This window comes from Clupea harengus, unplaced genomic scaffold (assembly GCF_900700415.2).
Source record: "Clupea harengus unplaced genomic scaffold, Ch_v2.0.2, whole genome shotgun sequence".
Classification (NCBI taxonomy): Eukaryota; Metazoa; Chordata; class Actinopteri; order Clupeiformes; family Clupeidae; genus Clupea; species Clupea harengus.
Window position 1 is genome coordinate 13,818 of NW_024880088.1, and position 14,515 is coordinate 28,332.

The window sequence follows — 14,515 nt, forward strand, 5'->3', positions numbered from 1 at the left end:
TCACCTAAACGTTTGATAATTATCAAAATTAGACCTAGGCTGTAAATAATTAGGCCTACTAAGGCTATGAATGAAATCGCCGATCAGAATATTATACATTACTTTGTTTGATAATACTTTGTTGTGACAGTGCTTTGGATCACAAAGCAATAATGAAGTTGCCTAAAACATGCTACCTAAACGTCAGCATACTTCTTCATGTTCGATACAGCAATTTTTGCAGACATTTAGATACTCTGTCAAAATGGTTAACTTTCAGTCAAAACTGAAAATTTAGATGATTGTAGATGGAAATATGCATTTTGACAGACAAATGACAGACTTGAAATAAAACAGATTATTCTAGATTTTTGCATCTAATTTATCTAAACGTATTCAATGTTCTGCTTTGTTTTGTTTGTTTTGCAGCCTTGTTACCAACTATACTATACAACTATTACAAAGTGGTGCAGTACAGCATTCGCATTGGAATTCCGAATATGCATGTAAGAAGGTAAAATATAGATGTAGTTGTCGCTGAGACATTTTCTTGTATAAGCATAAACACTTAAGGTCATGTTCTAATCGATCATTTGTTCCTGAACACAGCTTCAAAGTGTTGTCCCGACTCGTTCATTTCCATAAGGATTTAGGAGGTTCCCGATAACGGTCATATAGAAAGTAAAAGTGAAACTGAATTGAAGCGAGTGCTTATATAAGAGTGAAAGCTAGGCAAAGAGAAATACAGACTGCACAAAGACTTTTTGGACGGGTCTTGGACAATCTCTGGTGAGTTGCGCTGATACATTTTCATCGCATGATGACATTTGCATTATTACATATAACTGACGTGACACTAATTTAACAAATGGTAAAATATAACGGGGTAAACGAGGACATCTGCGCTTAATGAAATACCGGCTCAAAAGGATTCCACTGTCCACGGTGATCATGGGCAACGCCCAATCCACGAGAAACAAAGTGGACGAAATGAGTAATGTTACCCTTGAAAACGAACGTTTCGTGGGGGACATAGTGCATTCATCATTACATTGTCATACAACATTATCATTTAAAACAAGTATAGCAAAAAGCAGTAGTAAAGTGTCGCGGAGAAAACCAGCCACTCTCTCGCAATTCCACCAGGAGTCAAGAGGCTAAATGTGTACATCTGAAGTTTATTGCAGTCATTAAGCCAAACTAGGATATGGTCCATGGATGATCTCACTGTATGAATGACTGGTCAGTCTTTTTAAAGGAATTTAGTGCTTAGTAGTGCGTGTGTGTTTGGCACCACTCCCATTTCCTGGGATCCTTGTGGCAAAGTCAATTCATCTTGTTTACAGCTGGGCTGTCCGCCTCTCAGCAGTCAGCCTGTTTGGTATTATTTGTTTGCTTTTCATACTTGTGAGTTAATTTATGTTCACCAACAGTAACAAATATACCAGATGAGGCATTTTATTTTCTTTATTTATTTTATCAAAATGGTGTGCTGAACGCCGACCTCAACATGGTCGAAGAGGACTTTCTTTTTCAGGGACACAATGTTTAGCAATACAATGCTAAACTTATACTACTGGGATACATTTCTTTACATAAAGCATATAACTGGAGAACCACAGGGTGGCTTACAGGATAGAAATAGACGTTGGTAGTAGGGGTGCCGCCACACCCTATATTCAGCCTCCATTTACTGCACCTAATTGAAATGGGAAACATTGGTGCTAAAAGATGGGGTAGGGCGGTAGGCAATTTCTTTCAGAAGCATTTTTTGTTTCATTTCTTGAAATCCTATTCACTACTAAGCTAATGTAATTTAAGCCAACCCTGGCAAAAAACCCTCGAAATACATGATCTGTAATATCAGTCCTTTATCAGTACTTCACGTTATTTACCGCTAGCGATTATACCCGACACAAGTGTTACACGGTTACTATTAATGTTGAACATTAGCGTTAAATGTGACACAACATAAAAAGTTACTCATGGACAAAATAAAGGTCCTGGTATTAGCCACCCATCTTCCTAACCTGCCACCTCTTCTCCCGAAAGACCCGTCTTCAGTAGTCAGGCATTGTGGTTCGTGTGTTTTGGAGGACTGGCTTTGGAGGAAGGTCTGAAGGGGCTAGGATTTATTTCAGTTGTATTCTTTCAGAATCATGCTTACTCTTGCTGGTTTCTCCAAGATCACCTACCCTGCCTTTAAAATTGGTTAGACTTCTTATTTCTGACTTTCATATTTCCTTACAACGTAAAGCGCTGTGGCCATTTAACCTCTAGACCAGGGGTTCTCAAACTTTTGCAAGCTGGGCCCCCCCAAAGCTGGTTAGGGGTAGTTGGGGCCCCCCCAGCGCGCGGCCCGCCGCCACCACCCTCAACTACACCACCATATATAGATAGATAGATAGATAGATAGATAGATAGCATATTGTTATTGATAAGCCTGACATGTCAAGGTTAGGCTATTGTTAGGCCCATACAGACAATTATTATAACTATTTATTATTATTATTATTATTGTTATTATTATTATCAGTAATAGTAGGCCTATTAGTAGGCTATTCATTATTATCACCATCATTATGTTATTATTATTATAATTAATGATTATCGACCAATTATTATTGTATTATTATCATAATAATAATTAGTGTTATTATTGCTATAATTAGGATACTGTTATTATTATGGGCCTCTTGTGATCTTTACAAAAAAAATCCTACAGGTCTGTCAATGTGAGACATGAGCCCTGCTTTGCACTGCAAAGGTTCTCAAATCTTGGGGCAATGTTTGAAAAACATATCCTCAGGTCATCCTCGATCTGTGCGCGGTTGCGGTATTTATTTTGAGCGCAGTCAGTCTTGAAAAGCCTGCCTGGCACAAATATGTCGACGCGAAAAGGATGAGCATTTTAAGGCTATGTCGCAAAGGTGATCATTGCTATCCAGAATGACGAAATAGGGGAGATGCTTAAGTCTACTGTCACTCTTCAATTGCTCTTTCATGTCTATTGACAGCTCGTCTGCTGAGCAGAGAAATGGATGCCGAACTTAGGCGAATGAACGGTAGTCCTCTTTGAAATAGGACCCCAAAACTGATTTCTGATATTCGGCGTGATACAATGTAATTTGACATAAGGTATTGCGCTGAGTTTAGCTCCTATTGTCTACACGTCTTGCGCGGCCGCAAAATCAGTGTTTCGGCAATTGTATGGGGTTGGCCAAGCTTAGCAATTCTATGAGCAACTACATAAGATGCCTCAGAACACTGCTTGGAGATGGTGGTTCGTTGTTGCTGGAGGCCAATCACGTTCATGTTTAAAGAAGTCCACAGGCTTCTCCTTCTGACTTTTACGAATCAGAAACGTGTCCATAGTTGTGTTTGGTTTGGCTGATACAGTGTGTGTGAAGTTAATAAGGTTCTAAATTCAAACGTCGTGTTCTTGTATGTGTGGTTGTGAACGACATGGATAAGGATAAGGCTGTGCTAGGCAATGATCCTAACAAAACTAACTGTACACAATGTAGACAGTGACAGCACAAAATAAGTATTCAAGTGCTGGTGTTTTATTTGTTGCAACACGGTGGATGATACAAAAATGTAAAGGTAGGTGTTAAGGAGAAAAGGCTAGCTGCAGTTGGAAAAAGGTAGCTAGCTAGGCTAGCTCTCGGGGCTACGAGCTTTTTCAAAAGACTGGAGCAAATTACTCCTTAGAATAGGCTACGAATAGACCTACTGCAAGCGCAGTAAGGTATTACTAAGGAAGGAGTGAGTCTTTAAAAAGACTGTTTATAAAGCAATGAATATCTGAATGATACAGGAAACAAGAGAAATTGAACAAACTCTGCAGAGTCATCTCAGGGTGAGAGCTTACCAATGCCTGCGGGGTTTTTTTTTATACTCGGAAACTTAGGTGCAACTCGCGTTCAAATGAAAAAACTCCGTTTTGATTGGTGGATCAGGAGCAAAACCGTATTTGATTTGTTTGGGTCAGTCCAGCCCCTTGCATTTCGCCACTGAGGGAGCTTTCACTAACCAGTGACAGGTCGGCGGTAGTTTTTTTATTCTCCGTCTGTGACATCGCGCCCCCCCTGGAGAGTGTTCGCGCCCACCCAGGGGGGCGCGCCCCCCACTTTGAGAACCACTGCTCTAGACTGAAGGTCATGTTTAAACTGCAGACGTATTCACAGTGCATGGGTTTTGTTTTCATTCACATCAAGTGAGACTAGAGGACCAGTTCCTGTTTCACCATGGCCTGGTGTCGCTCTTGCCCCGAAACCAGTGATGTCACGTCTCCCCCTTTGCCCCGGCTTAAACTTGCATGGGGGACCCCTCATTACTATTATTATGTTGTTGTTGTTGTTGTTGTTGTGGTTCTCTTGTTTGCACAAACATCACTACCTTGCACTACCTTGCATAAGCATGTTTCTCTCTCTCTCCCCCAGGTTGTGCAGGCCTGTTCTTGGCTATTTGGCGGATAGATTTGTCTTCTTATCTGTTTTCTTAGACTCAGTCATGGGAACGGCACCATCAGGTATGTCCAGCTATCTGTTTATAGTTACTCCACACAACAGAACTTTAAAAAACATGGATTTCACATTCTCTTAGTTGATCAAGTAAGACAACATGCTTTATTTATTGATTGCATGTTAGTGGTTTAATATATATATGTTGATTGATCTCTCTCTCTATTTTACAGCACCACAACTAAAAGGTAATTCAACATTTAACCAAAACACAGACATTACTGTATGTCAATAATGCAATCATTATGTCAATTCTCTTCATTAAAAAAAAAACAGTTAGTTTTATTTATAGCAGTCAGTAACACGCACTGTAACTCTGCCGGATGAAGCATAAATGGGTCACTCTTTCTATTCCTCTTTCACATCGAAAAAAAAACATTGGACAGAAAACACATTTCCATTCACACTCATTCTTCCTGTAGCGAAGGGAGAGAGCAGTCATCCAAGCCAGCCTTGAACCCAGGTCAACAGGGTACCAAAACCTGCACTCTGACCTTAACGCCAAAGAGCCAGGCTCAATGGAATGGCAGTCAGAGCACATACTCTTCTGTAGTGATGGCACTCAGTCACACTTCCATAATGATAAAGTAAGGGGTATCGGGTATTTCACGGGATGCTACGGAATGCAAACCTCTGCAAGAGGTGTGCGAGTTCTCATTGCCAGTTAACCTGGCTATTAACTATCCTAGCTATCTCTAGCTTAGGGAACCATCTTAACAGTGTGTAGTTGCTAGGGTGAGTAATATGAACACATTCTAATATGAAGTGAATATGAACTTGAAGATGAAGCTGCACTGGCACCCAGATGGTTTCTACCTATCATGGCTCTTTAACTATCCTAGCTATCTATAACTTAGGGAACCATCTTAACAGTTGGAAGCTGCTAGCATGTGATGAACTCATGTTAATATGTGTGGATATGAATCATTTAAGGTTATTTAAAAGTTTCCTTAGCTTGCTTGCTAGCTAGTTAGTTTTTTCTGTATTTTACAGGTATGTTCTCTTATGAGGCACTGTGGCATTTAACCATATCAGTGTGATAGTTCAGTAGATTACATGACGGCAAAAAATATAGCCTTCTAGGCCACTAATGTGAACAATCCAGGTTGTGTTAAGTATTTTGAGATATGTTCTGCTACACTATATGCAGTGAATTTGACAGAGAACTTATTTATTATTGTTGATATTGTTGTTTTATTATTATTGTTATTGAGTTCAAAATCTATTCATTACAGCCATCAGTGTGAAAAGAGGACACGACATAACTTTCAGGTGGGATGCAAACTGTGGAGTAGACGGCACATGGAAGAAGGATGGTCTGACATTGCACAATGGTGGCAGGATCAACATCACAGAACCAACTCAGTATCTATGCTTCAACCTGACAATCCGTGATGCCACGGACGAGGATGAGGGTGAATACACCCTAAAGTTGTCTAACTGGCATGGCGATGCGTCAGGTTCTGCGAAAGTCAAAGTACTGGGTATGTTTTTGAATTCTATCTTGCTTGAATTTGAATGTGTGTGCTCATTGTAAGCAGTCATTGTTGCATTCTGGAACTAGATGTATTATGTATTAACAGATGAATAACTAAATTCAATTTGAATTGGCATGATCTTGATCAAAGCAGTATTGTATGAAATACTTAACTAAATACTTAAGTGTCCTCATTGACCAAACAGTGCAACTGTAACATGTTATGTGTGTGTATTGCAGATTTCGCTGTGGCCTGGAGAAAAATTGACCACCAGTAAGTCAACATTTAGAACCGTCATTATGCATGGTGTACTGAACATTATTTTAGAAAACTAATTTATTATGTCTTATTTGAAAATCTGTGTCCATGCAAACATAAACCAACTAAAACTCGGTGTTGTATAATCACTTTGGACATTGAGCATTGAGCTCTGAGCTAGTTTTTTATGAATTATTTGGAAAATAGGATGTAGGTTTTGATAATGTTCTTAAAGGCAGAAGTGTATGTGCGTGTGCGTGTGCGTGTGCGTGTGTGTGTGCGTGTGTCTGTGTCGTTCTCACAGAAGAAATGACAAAGTGAAAACGGCCCAGAGGGAGTTTACACCCAGCAACCCAGAGGCACAACGCCTTCGCTTCCTGCTACATGGGCCAGTTGGAGCAGGGAAATCCAGCATTGCCAACTCTGTCAACACTGTCTTCCAGGGCCGCACGACTGTGAACGCACATGCAGCCCCATCCACTGGCAAAAGTGAAACCACAACGGTGTGTGTGTGTGTGTGTGTGTGTGTGTGTGTGTGTGTGTGTGTGTGTGTGTGTTTTGGGTTACACACAGCAGCAGCATCTCCCCTTCAGTGTTTACAGGTGTGAGATTCCCTCAGAAGTAGCCTTGGTATCCTCACATGTAGTAGTAGTAGTAGTAGTAGTAGTAGTAGTAGTTAAGCTAATTTGTGAATGGAGCATTGGGACACTGCAAGGAGAACTTATTACACACACTTTTTTCTATTTGGTATGCTTCAATGCATCATTTCACCCCTACATTGCATCAAGGTGACACAAAATCAGCTCCACAGGACTGAATAGCTAGCAATAAAATAACAGTGAATTGTTTAGCGTCAGTACATGGGAATTGTTTCTTTAATTTCTATTTTTAATTTCTATTGTTTACACGGTGACCATGAATACCCCCTACATGTTTACACTGAATTGCCTCTTAATGTATCTGCCTACATCATCTGTATGATGATCAGTCAAACATCTTGTCAAACTGAGATTTAGGAAGTTACAAAGCAATAAATAGATACTCACATATATTGCTTTAATTATGTGCAGATTTAGGGCAGCACGGTGGCTCAGTGGTTAGCACTGTCGCCTCACAGCAAGAAGGCCCTGGGTTCGCATCCCGGTCCTTCCAGGTTGTTCCAGGTCCTTTCTGTGTGGAGTTTGCATGTTCTCCCCGTGCCTGCGTGGGTTTACTCCGGGTACTCCGGTTTCCCCCACCATCATAAAGACATGCATTGCATTGTGTGAATATGAATGAATGTTGGTGGTGGTCGGAGGGGCCGTTGGCGCTCATTGGCAGCCACGCTTCTGTCAGTCTGCCCCAGGGCAGCTGTGGCTACTGAGGTAGCTTACCACCACCGGTATGACTGTGTGTGTATGACTACTGGACTCTGGACTCTGTAAAGCGACTTCGGGTATATAGAGAAGCGCTATATAAAATTGAATTGATTGATTGATTGAGATTTACTAACTGACCACTTTACCTTTCAGTACAACATGTACGAGGTTAAGGACGAGCAGGGAAGAAAGCTGTCTTTCGTCTTCAATGACATCATGGGACTGGAGGGTACAGAAACAGGCGGGGTGCTGACTGCTGACATCATCAGTGCCTTAAAAGGACATATCAAAGATGGCTATGAGGTAAGGTAAAACACAAACATACATGCTTACATGCAGGCATGCACACATATATGCATACATACGTACATGCTTGCATGCATGCACACAACCATACATAAGACTATCATGATAACACATACAATTTTAGCATGTTTACAATAACTGCCTTTTACTGAACGGTACAATGCACTGTAATCAGAACCCCCCCCCCCCCCCCCCCGTTTTTTCTCTGAAAGACGCTAATACCCCACATTCGTATGCACATACAAACATCAAATATTGAAATCCAACACCTCACTCATCATAGTCACTTTTGAGAAATAAGGCATGTGTGCTTGCTTTAGTAAGTAAATATAGACAAAGTATGTTATATGTTAACGTGAAAGGCGTCACTTCTGCCGATTTGTTTGCTATAACGCAAACGGTACCTGATCTCCCCTACAATTGAATGATATTTTTTTTTATCTGGATTAGTTCAACCCCTCGTCTTCTTTGTCTGCCGGGTTGTACTACAACAACAACCCCACTCTGGATGATAAAGTCCACTGCCTGGTGAGTGTGATTCCTGCAGACAAAATCCTTCTGCTGGAGGAAAGCCATGGCCTAATCAAGAAGATGAGGGAAGTCAGAGACGTTGCCAAGAACCTCGGTGAGAATCACGAAAATGCTAACAAAACCTTCCGTAGCTTCTAAATGAACTTTACCCACTACTAAAATGTACAAAGAATACAGATGTTTCCACCGATTGCCAGGATAGGGATTCACATGGTTAGCCAATGCTTTTAGTGTAGGATATAGTGTTTTTCAATTTATATTGTTTACAATTTATGTATACTGTAAAACTGAAAGTAGAAGACTTAATGTTAAAACCCTTTCCATTATGCCCATTACTTTACCATGTTTATCTGTTCTTCCCTTCCAAAATCAACACTTTCACACAGCTTTGAGTCCATTGGATCCAAACAACACATAACACATACATGTTTAGCGGGGCTGCTCAGTTTGCACTTGAGTATACACACATATGAGTTTTGGTCGAAAAAGTTATTCAACCATTCATCATTTTAGTAAACATGGAAAACATGCCTCACCAACACAAACACCACCCAATGGTTAATAAGTGTGTTAGGTGTTTTTCCTTGAAGTTAATTTATTTTGCGTTGTTTTTCTTACCTCAGCTAACCCGAACTGAAAATAAATAAAGAGAATATCTTTGAATGAAAGACTTGACTTCAAGATGTTGCTGGATCAAGATCTCTTCAGATTTGATTTATTTCAATTAAAAGAAGGACTACATACAAGTCCCTACATTAAGATAAGAGATTATTCAAAATGTTCTGGGCACCAGGAAATCAGGAGTAGAGGTGTTACTCAGTCTGCTGCCATGATCCTTCTCCCTCTCCTCAGGTGTCCTTGGGTGTCCACACAATTATACTACAACAAAGGTGTAAATCAGACTGAGAAACATACATATAGCAGCATAAATCTGGAAACAACCATATTGGTACGGGGAACCACACAACCTTGTATATGGATAGTAAATGTTCTAGTTTCACAAGGCCAGTCACTAACCCAGACTACACAAAAATAATTAGACTCCAGATACCAGGGTATATACATGCGTGTACATGTTCAGTCACACTTTGTGGGTTTATATACTGTATATGTGTATATATGCGTCTTCTCTGTCTGTCTTTTTTCACAGATATCCCCCATGTAGTCTTGATGACCCATGTGGACAGCTGTCCTCTGGTGAAGGAGGACCTGGACAAAATCTACTTCAGCAAGAAAATTAAGATAGCAGTGAGTTTTTGTGTGTGTGTGTGTTTGTGTGTGTCTCTGTGTGTGTATGTTTACATTTACATTTAGTCATTTAGCAGATGCTTTTATCCAAAGCGACTTACAATGTATACACATTTTACTTCTACACTGATGGCACACTGCACATCAGGAGCAATTAGGGGTTCAGTGTCTTGCTCAAGGACACTTCGACAGGGAATCGAACTAGCAACCTTCTGATTACTAAACGACTTCTCTACCTCCTGTACCACTGTTTCCCCCCTATAACCTAACCTGAGGTGCTGAATCTGACCTCAGACAAATTCAATTGTAGTCGTAGTAAGGGGTCATTCATCATCCATACCTTTTACAGTCAATGCTGAAAACAAGCACTCTAAGTAGCATACAGTGCATGATACTATGACTAGCTGGGCTGAACACTCTCTGTTGTCAGACTACTGTGAACTCTGAACACAGTAATGCCACCTTAACCTAATGAGTATGTGGTGTACAAATATGGCAGGAGGAAAATGAAAGCAAACCTTGGTTGGCGAGATTGTTTTGGCTCACTGTGGAGAAAAGTATATGTTTGAAATAAGTAGGAGCATGTCAGGGGTATCCATTTCCAGACAATGTAGAACAGTAATCCAGTGTCTTTTGTTAGTGTATAATTGTACCAATCAATGTTCAATAAAGACAGAGAAGGTAAAATTACTTTTAGGTGTGATGAACGCTGTGGTGTGTGTGTGTGTGTGTGTGTTTTAGATGGAGAACTGTAGTGTCAAGCTTGGTATTCCCATGAACCCGAATCTTCCCGGTGAAGAACTACCATGAAGAGAACCGCGTGGATGAGAAAGTAGACTGTGTGATCCTGGATGCCCTGGACAACATTGTCAACTTTGCCAATGATTATGTGATCAGACAGATTGAATAGATATAGTAGATGGGCGAGTTATTTCATGCCGTCTTATTATTCTTGTATCACACTCCTATGAAACCAAGTGTAATTATAATACTAAATATATGCCAAGTTACCCAGGTGTAAAATGTAATTAGCCAAACTAAACCATTTCCCTCAAATGTATTTAACATATTAACAAATAGATTTTATATCGTGTTACAGGCCATCTGTGACCACAAAGACTGCTTCTTAAACATCTGCTTTGCTCTGTCAATGCTGTTCAGGTCCCCAGGTTGAGCACAGAATATGTTCAGTAACGGCAGACTACCTGGCTGGTACATCACTGGTGATGAGTTATTCCCACCTTACTCCCCCCACCTGTTTAATGACACCATATAGAGAGCCTGTCTAGACTAATGTGCAGGCCAGGAACAGGCTCCTGGCAAAAGTGAGGTGTGTAATAGAAGTGGGGCCTTTGGGATGATGAGGACCAGGTTGAGATTGATCTTCTTGAAGGCCCCTGAGTGAAAGGAAATAAAATAGATGTAAGTTTGACAAGGCGACTGTGACCACTACGGAGAGAATTATGTTAATCAGACTGACATCTTACTGCATTTAAACTTATCAGAGGGCCATCTGACACCACTCTAGGTTACTAAGAAGCTGTTACTCACACCGGGAGGAACCAAACACCAACTTTCAATTCCTTTCATTTGTTATCTTCCGTATTATTCCGTAATATATAGAGGCTGTTGCTTCACATATCCTTGTTTATGCAAATGCTCAAACCATTAGAAACCACACCAAATATGATGCCATGTGCACTTATTGTTCTGCTGTGACTATTGTATGCATTGCTGTGTTGTTTGAGCATTTCGGTCATACCAGAGTGTTTTAAAAGACCTTCAACTAAACACACACACAACTAGGATACGAATGATCGGGTCCAGACACCGTGCCACCACGCTAGATCCAGAACAGATACCTGTCGCCTTGAGTGAGAAGAACATACGCCTGAGCATGAACGGACCTATTTTTAAAAAGAAATCTATAATAACTTTTATGACGCATTACAAAACAACACTTATTCATGGTGAAATTAGCATCAGAATAATAAAAGAACACTCAAAAAAAGGCATCACTGTCATAGTTATGACTATTCATGAACGGATAGTCACCTACCTTCTAACGGAGTGGCAACTTCGAAGAAAAGACTGAAAAGGACATGTGACTGTTCTTGTGAAGTGAAGACGGGCTTTGCGTCACATTCTCCAATTCATCATCAGTGTATTTCTATCAGGGGAGAGACTTGTGTGATTGACGTCAAGGAGGATGAACTCTTCCCCCACATGAGGCGAGATGTTGTGAGACTGACAAGTGGTGCTGGGGACACAACCACAGCAACATAAATGGATTAGTAATTCACATTAACCCATAACCATGACCTTAACCTACTTACATGAACTTTGGTCTCCTGGAGCAGTTTACCTACCTAACCTCTTTCCCCCTTTATTGGTGGATGTCAAACACTCACTCTAATATGAGTAACAAGTAAAGGCAACTTCACACTTGAGATTTTATCATGTGCAATTTGTGTCCACTAGGGCTGGGCAATGATTACAATTTTTAGTCGCGATTAATCGCGATTAATCGCATGATTTCCCTGATTAATCACGATTAATTCCATTTGTTTACGCAAAATCCAATAATTAATTAAAAATTAGTGTATGGCACACTTTTATTTTAAATGTTCTGCCATATGAACGAAAGTGCCATAACATTTGTTGTGCAAACACTTTTAACATCAGCATTTTAATACAGTAGCAGTTAAATAAAATATTCATTTTAAATTTCAACTTAAACAATGTTATCAAAGCAAATACAAAATTAAAGCTCATTGCCACTGCCAGGGTATTAATGTTATCCTGTTCGTTATGAAAAGGAAAAAAAACTGGCAAAAAAATCCTGAGCCACAATCTGTCACAAACTGGAGACTTGAAACAAAGAAATAGGATGCAAACGCTCAAGGCGTGTTTTACTGATATAAATCAAAGTGCCACGATGGGCAAACAAGGCAGAGATCACAGGACTGGAGAACAGCACATCTTGCTGATCACAAACAATTACACACAAAGACAAAGACAAAGGAAAAAGCCCAAGGCTTACATAGGAGCTCAGTGAATACATTGGCTACAGGTGAGAACTAAACTTAATGAACACATAGGCCACAGGTGAGAACTAAACTCAATTATCACATTGGCTACAGGTGAGAACTAAAATCAATTAACACATTGGCTACAGGTGAGAACCAAACATGGAGGGAAAACTAAGTGAGGGAAATACTAAAACACAGGAGAGGATGAACGGACTGGAGTAGCATATGGAGCAAGAGCAGGAACAGGAACAGAGGAGTGTGCAGCAGAGGTTGTGACACAATCATATCATTAGAACAGGCAATTTCTGAGGTAAAAGCAGAAACATTTTACTTTCATCAGGGAGCAGCATAACCAGTCTATGTTCAGTACCAAATGTCCCTGAGTGAGAAAATAAAAGCCTGTGAGCAACAGACTTTTACAATAATAAAATAAATAATAAAACCTGCGTTAACGCGCGATAAAATTATTGTCGGTGTCGGACACTAGGGCTGGGCACGTTAACGCGTTATTATTGCGTCAACGTGCCCAGCCCTAGTGTCCACAAAGCCACATTGAAGTGAAATAAAATCAAACCAAGCACATTGGGGGGGGGGGGGACACACACTAATGTAGTGACCTGATAAAGCATGGTTTGTATTGCAAATGGTAAATGGATTGCATATGTTTTTTGAAGACACTTTTACTTTACATTCTATGAATTTACTATCATTTTTAACTAATGTCTGGGGACCTGAACAGCAATGTGTTTTTTAAGTCCTGGTCACATATTCAGATATTTGCACATGTCTGATTTCAACCACACTGTTCCTGTTTCTATTTAACCAAGAGGTGTTTTGTGTGTTTATCTTTTTCTTCTTATCTCTCAAACTAGTCTGTCATACTTCAGACCATTAGACAAGTACAACCTCTCAGATGATACAGTAAATATATATGTGGAACCCCTGCCCTGGCTTTTGGCCCTGTTTTAAATATAAAATCATGTTTATGCATGTAACCACATTTCTAAGGAAGATGCTAGGCTGCGGTGGCAGTAGACATTCTTCTTTATGCCAATATTAATATATCGAATGATAGGTCTGTGTGTTGTTTAGCTACACAATGAATGTTAGCCACCAGCTTTCCTACTTTCCCCCATGCAGGCTCCATAGAAGATTAATTTCCACATGGATGTGGAATGTCATATATTCCATCACCAGTAGATGGCAGCACCAATGTATTGCTCTAAGAAACAACAGCATTCCAATAATGTAGCATCCTGATGGTGTTGGGATTGTAAAAGTAAATGACAAGCATGTGTGCCTAACATTTGATTGAGTGTCAGTGGCAATCAACTAGCATAAGGACACGCCAAAGCAGAACATGTGATCCAAAATAAACACACAGACCTGATATACTTTTAAAAAACAAGACAGGGAACCCCAACTAACTGCCACTGTTAGACATTTGCATATAATAGTTGTCAGTTGTTTGTCAAGTAAACTGATTTTCATTCCTATACAATGGTATGATGGCTTTTCTGCTCTTTTGTCCCATCTCTCTCTCTTTTTTTCGGTCCCATCTCTCTCTCCATCTCTCTCTCTCTTTTCTGTTCCATCCCTCTCTCCATCTCTCTCTCTTTTTTTCTCTGTCCCATCTCTCTCTCTCCATCTCTCTCTCCCTCTTTTCTGTTCTATCCCTCTCTCCATCTCTCTCTCTTTCTTTTTCCTCTGTCCCATTTCTTTCTCGAAAAGAGAGGAGAAGATGGCTGCTTTGGAAGCCCGTCTACAGGAGTCCTCCAGCCTCAACCAGCAGCTGAAGC

General features: G+C 40.3%; 1 protein-coding gene and 2 long non-coding RNA genes across 3 annotated transcripts; all 3 read left to right on the forward strand.

Annotated features, from left to right (window-relative positions):
* The first annotated feature begins 680 nt into the window (after positions 1–680).
* LOC122131242 lies at positions 681–4,820 on the forward strand. The gene is made up of 3 exons (XR_006152048.1): positions 681–768; positions 4,425–4,513; positions 4,679–4,820. It is a non-coding gene; the product is annotated as an uncharacterized LOC122131242 (long non-coding RNA).
* A 308-nt stretch (positions 4,821–5,128) lies between these two features.
* Positions 5,129–10,594, forward strand: LOC122131241 (interferon-induced protein 44-like). Its single transcript, XM_042706133.1, has 8 exons — positions 5,129–5,147; positions 5,741–5,989; positions 6,223–6,256; positions 6,546–6,744; positions 7,753–7,902; positions 8,356–8,530; positions 9,587–9,684; positions 10,484–10,594. The coding sequence occupies exons 1-8, from the start codon at positions 5,129–5,131 to the stop codon at positions 10,592–10,594; spliced, it is 1,035 nt and encodes a 344-aa protein (XP_042562067.1).
* LOC122131243 lies at positions 8,489–10,452 on the forward strand. Its single transcript, XR_006152049.1, has 3 exons — positions 8,489–8,530; positions 9,587–9,684; positions 10,426–10,452. It is a non-coding gene; the product is annotated as an uncharacterized LOC122131243 (long non-coding RNA).
* Positions 10,595–14,515: the final 3,921 nt, after the last annotated feature.

Coding starts and splice junctions, on each gene's coding strand:
- LOC122131241 (XM_042706133.1), top strand. Junction 6,745..7,752: donor GCAAAAGTGAAACCACAACG/GTGTGTGTGTGT, acceptor TTTACCTTTCAG/TACAACATGTACGAGGTTAA. Junction 7,903..8,355: donor ATATCAAAGATGGCTATGAG/GTAAGGTAAAAC, acceptor TATCTGGATTAG/TTCAACCCCTCGTCTTCTTT.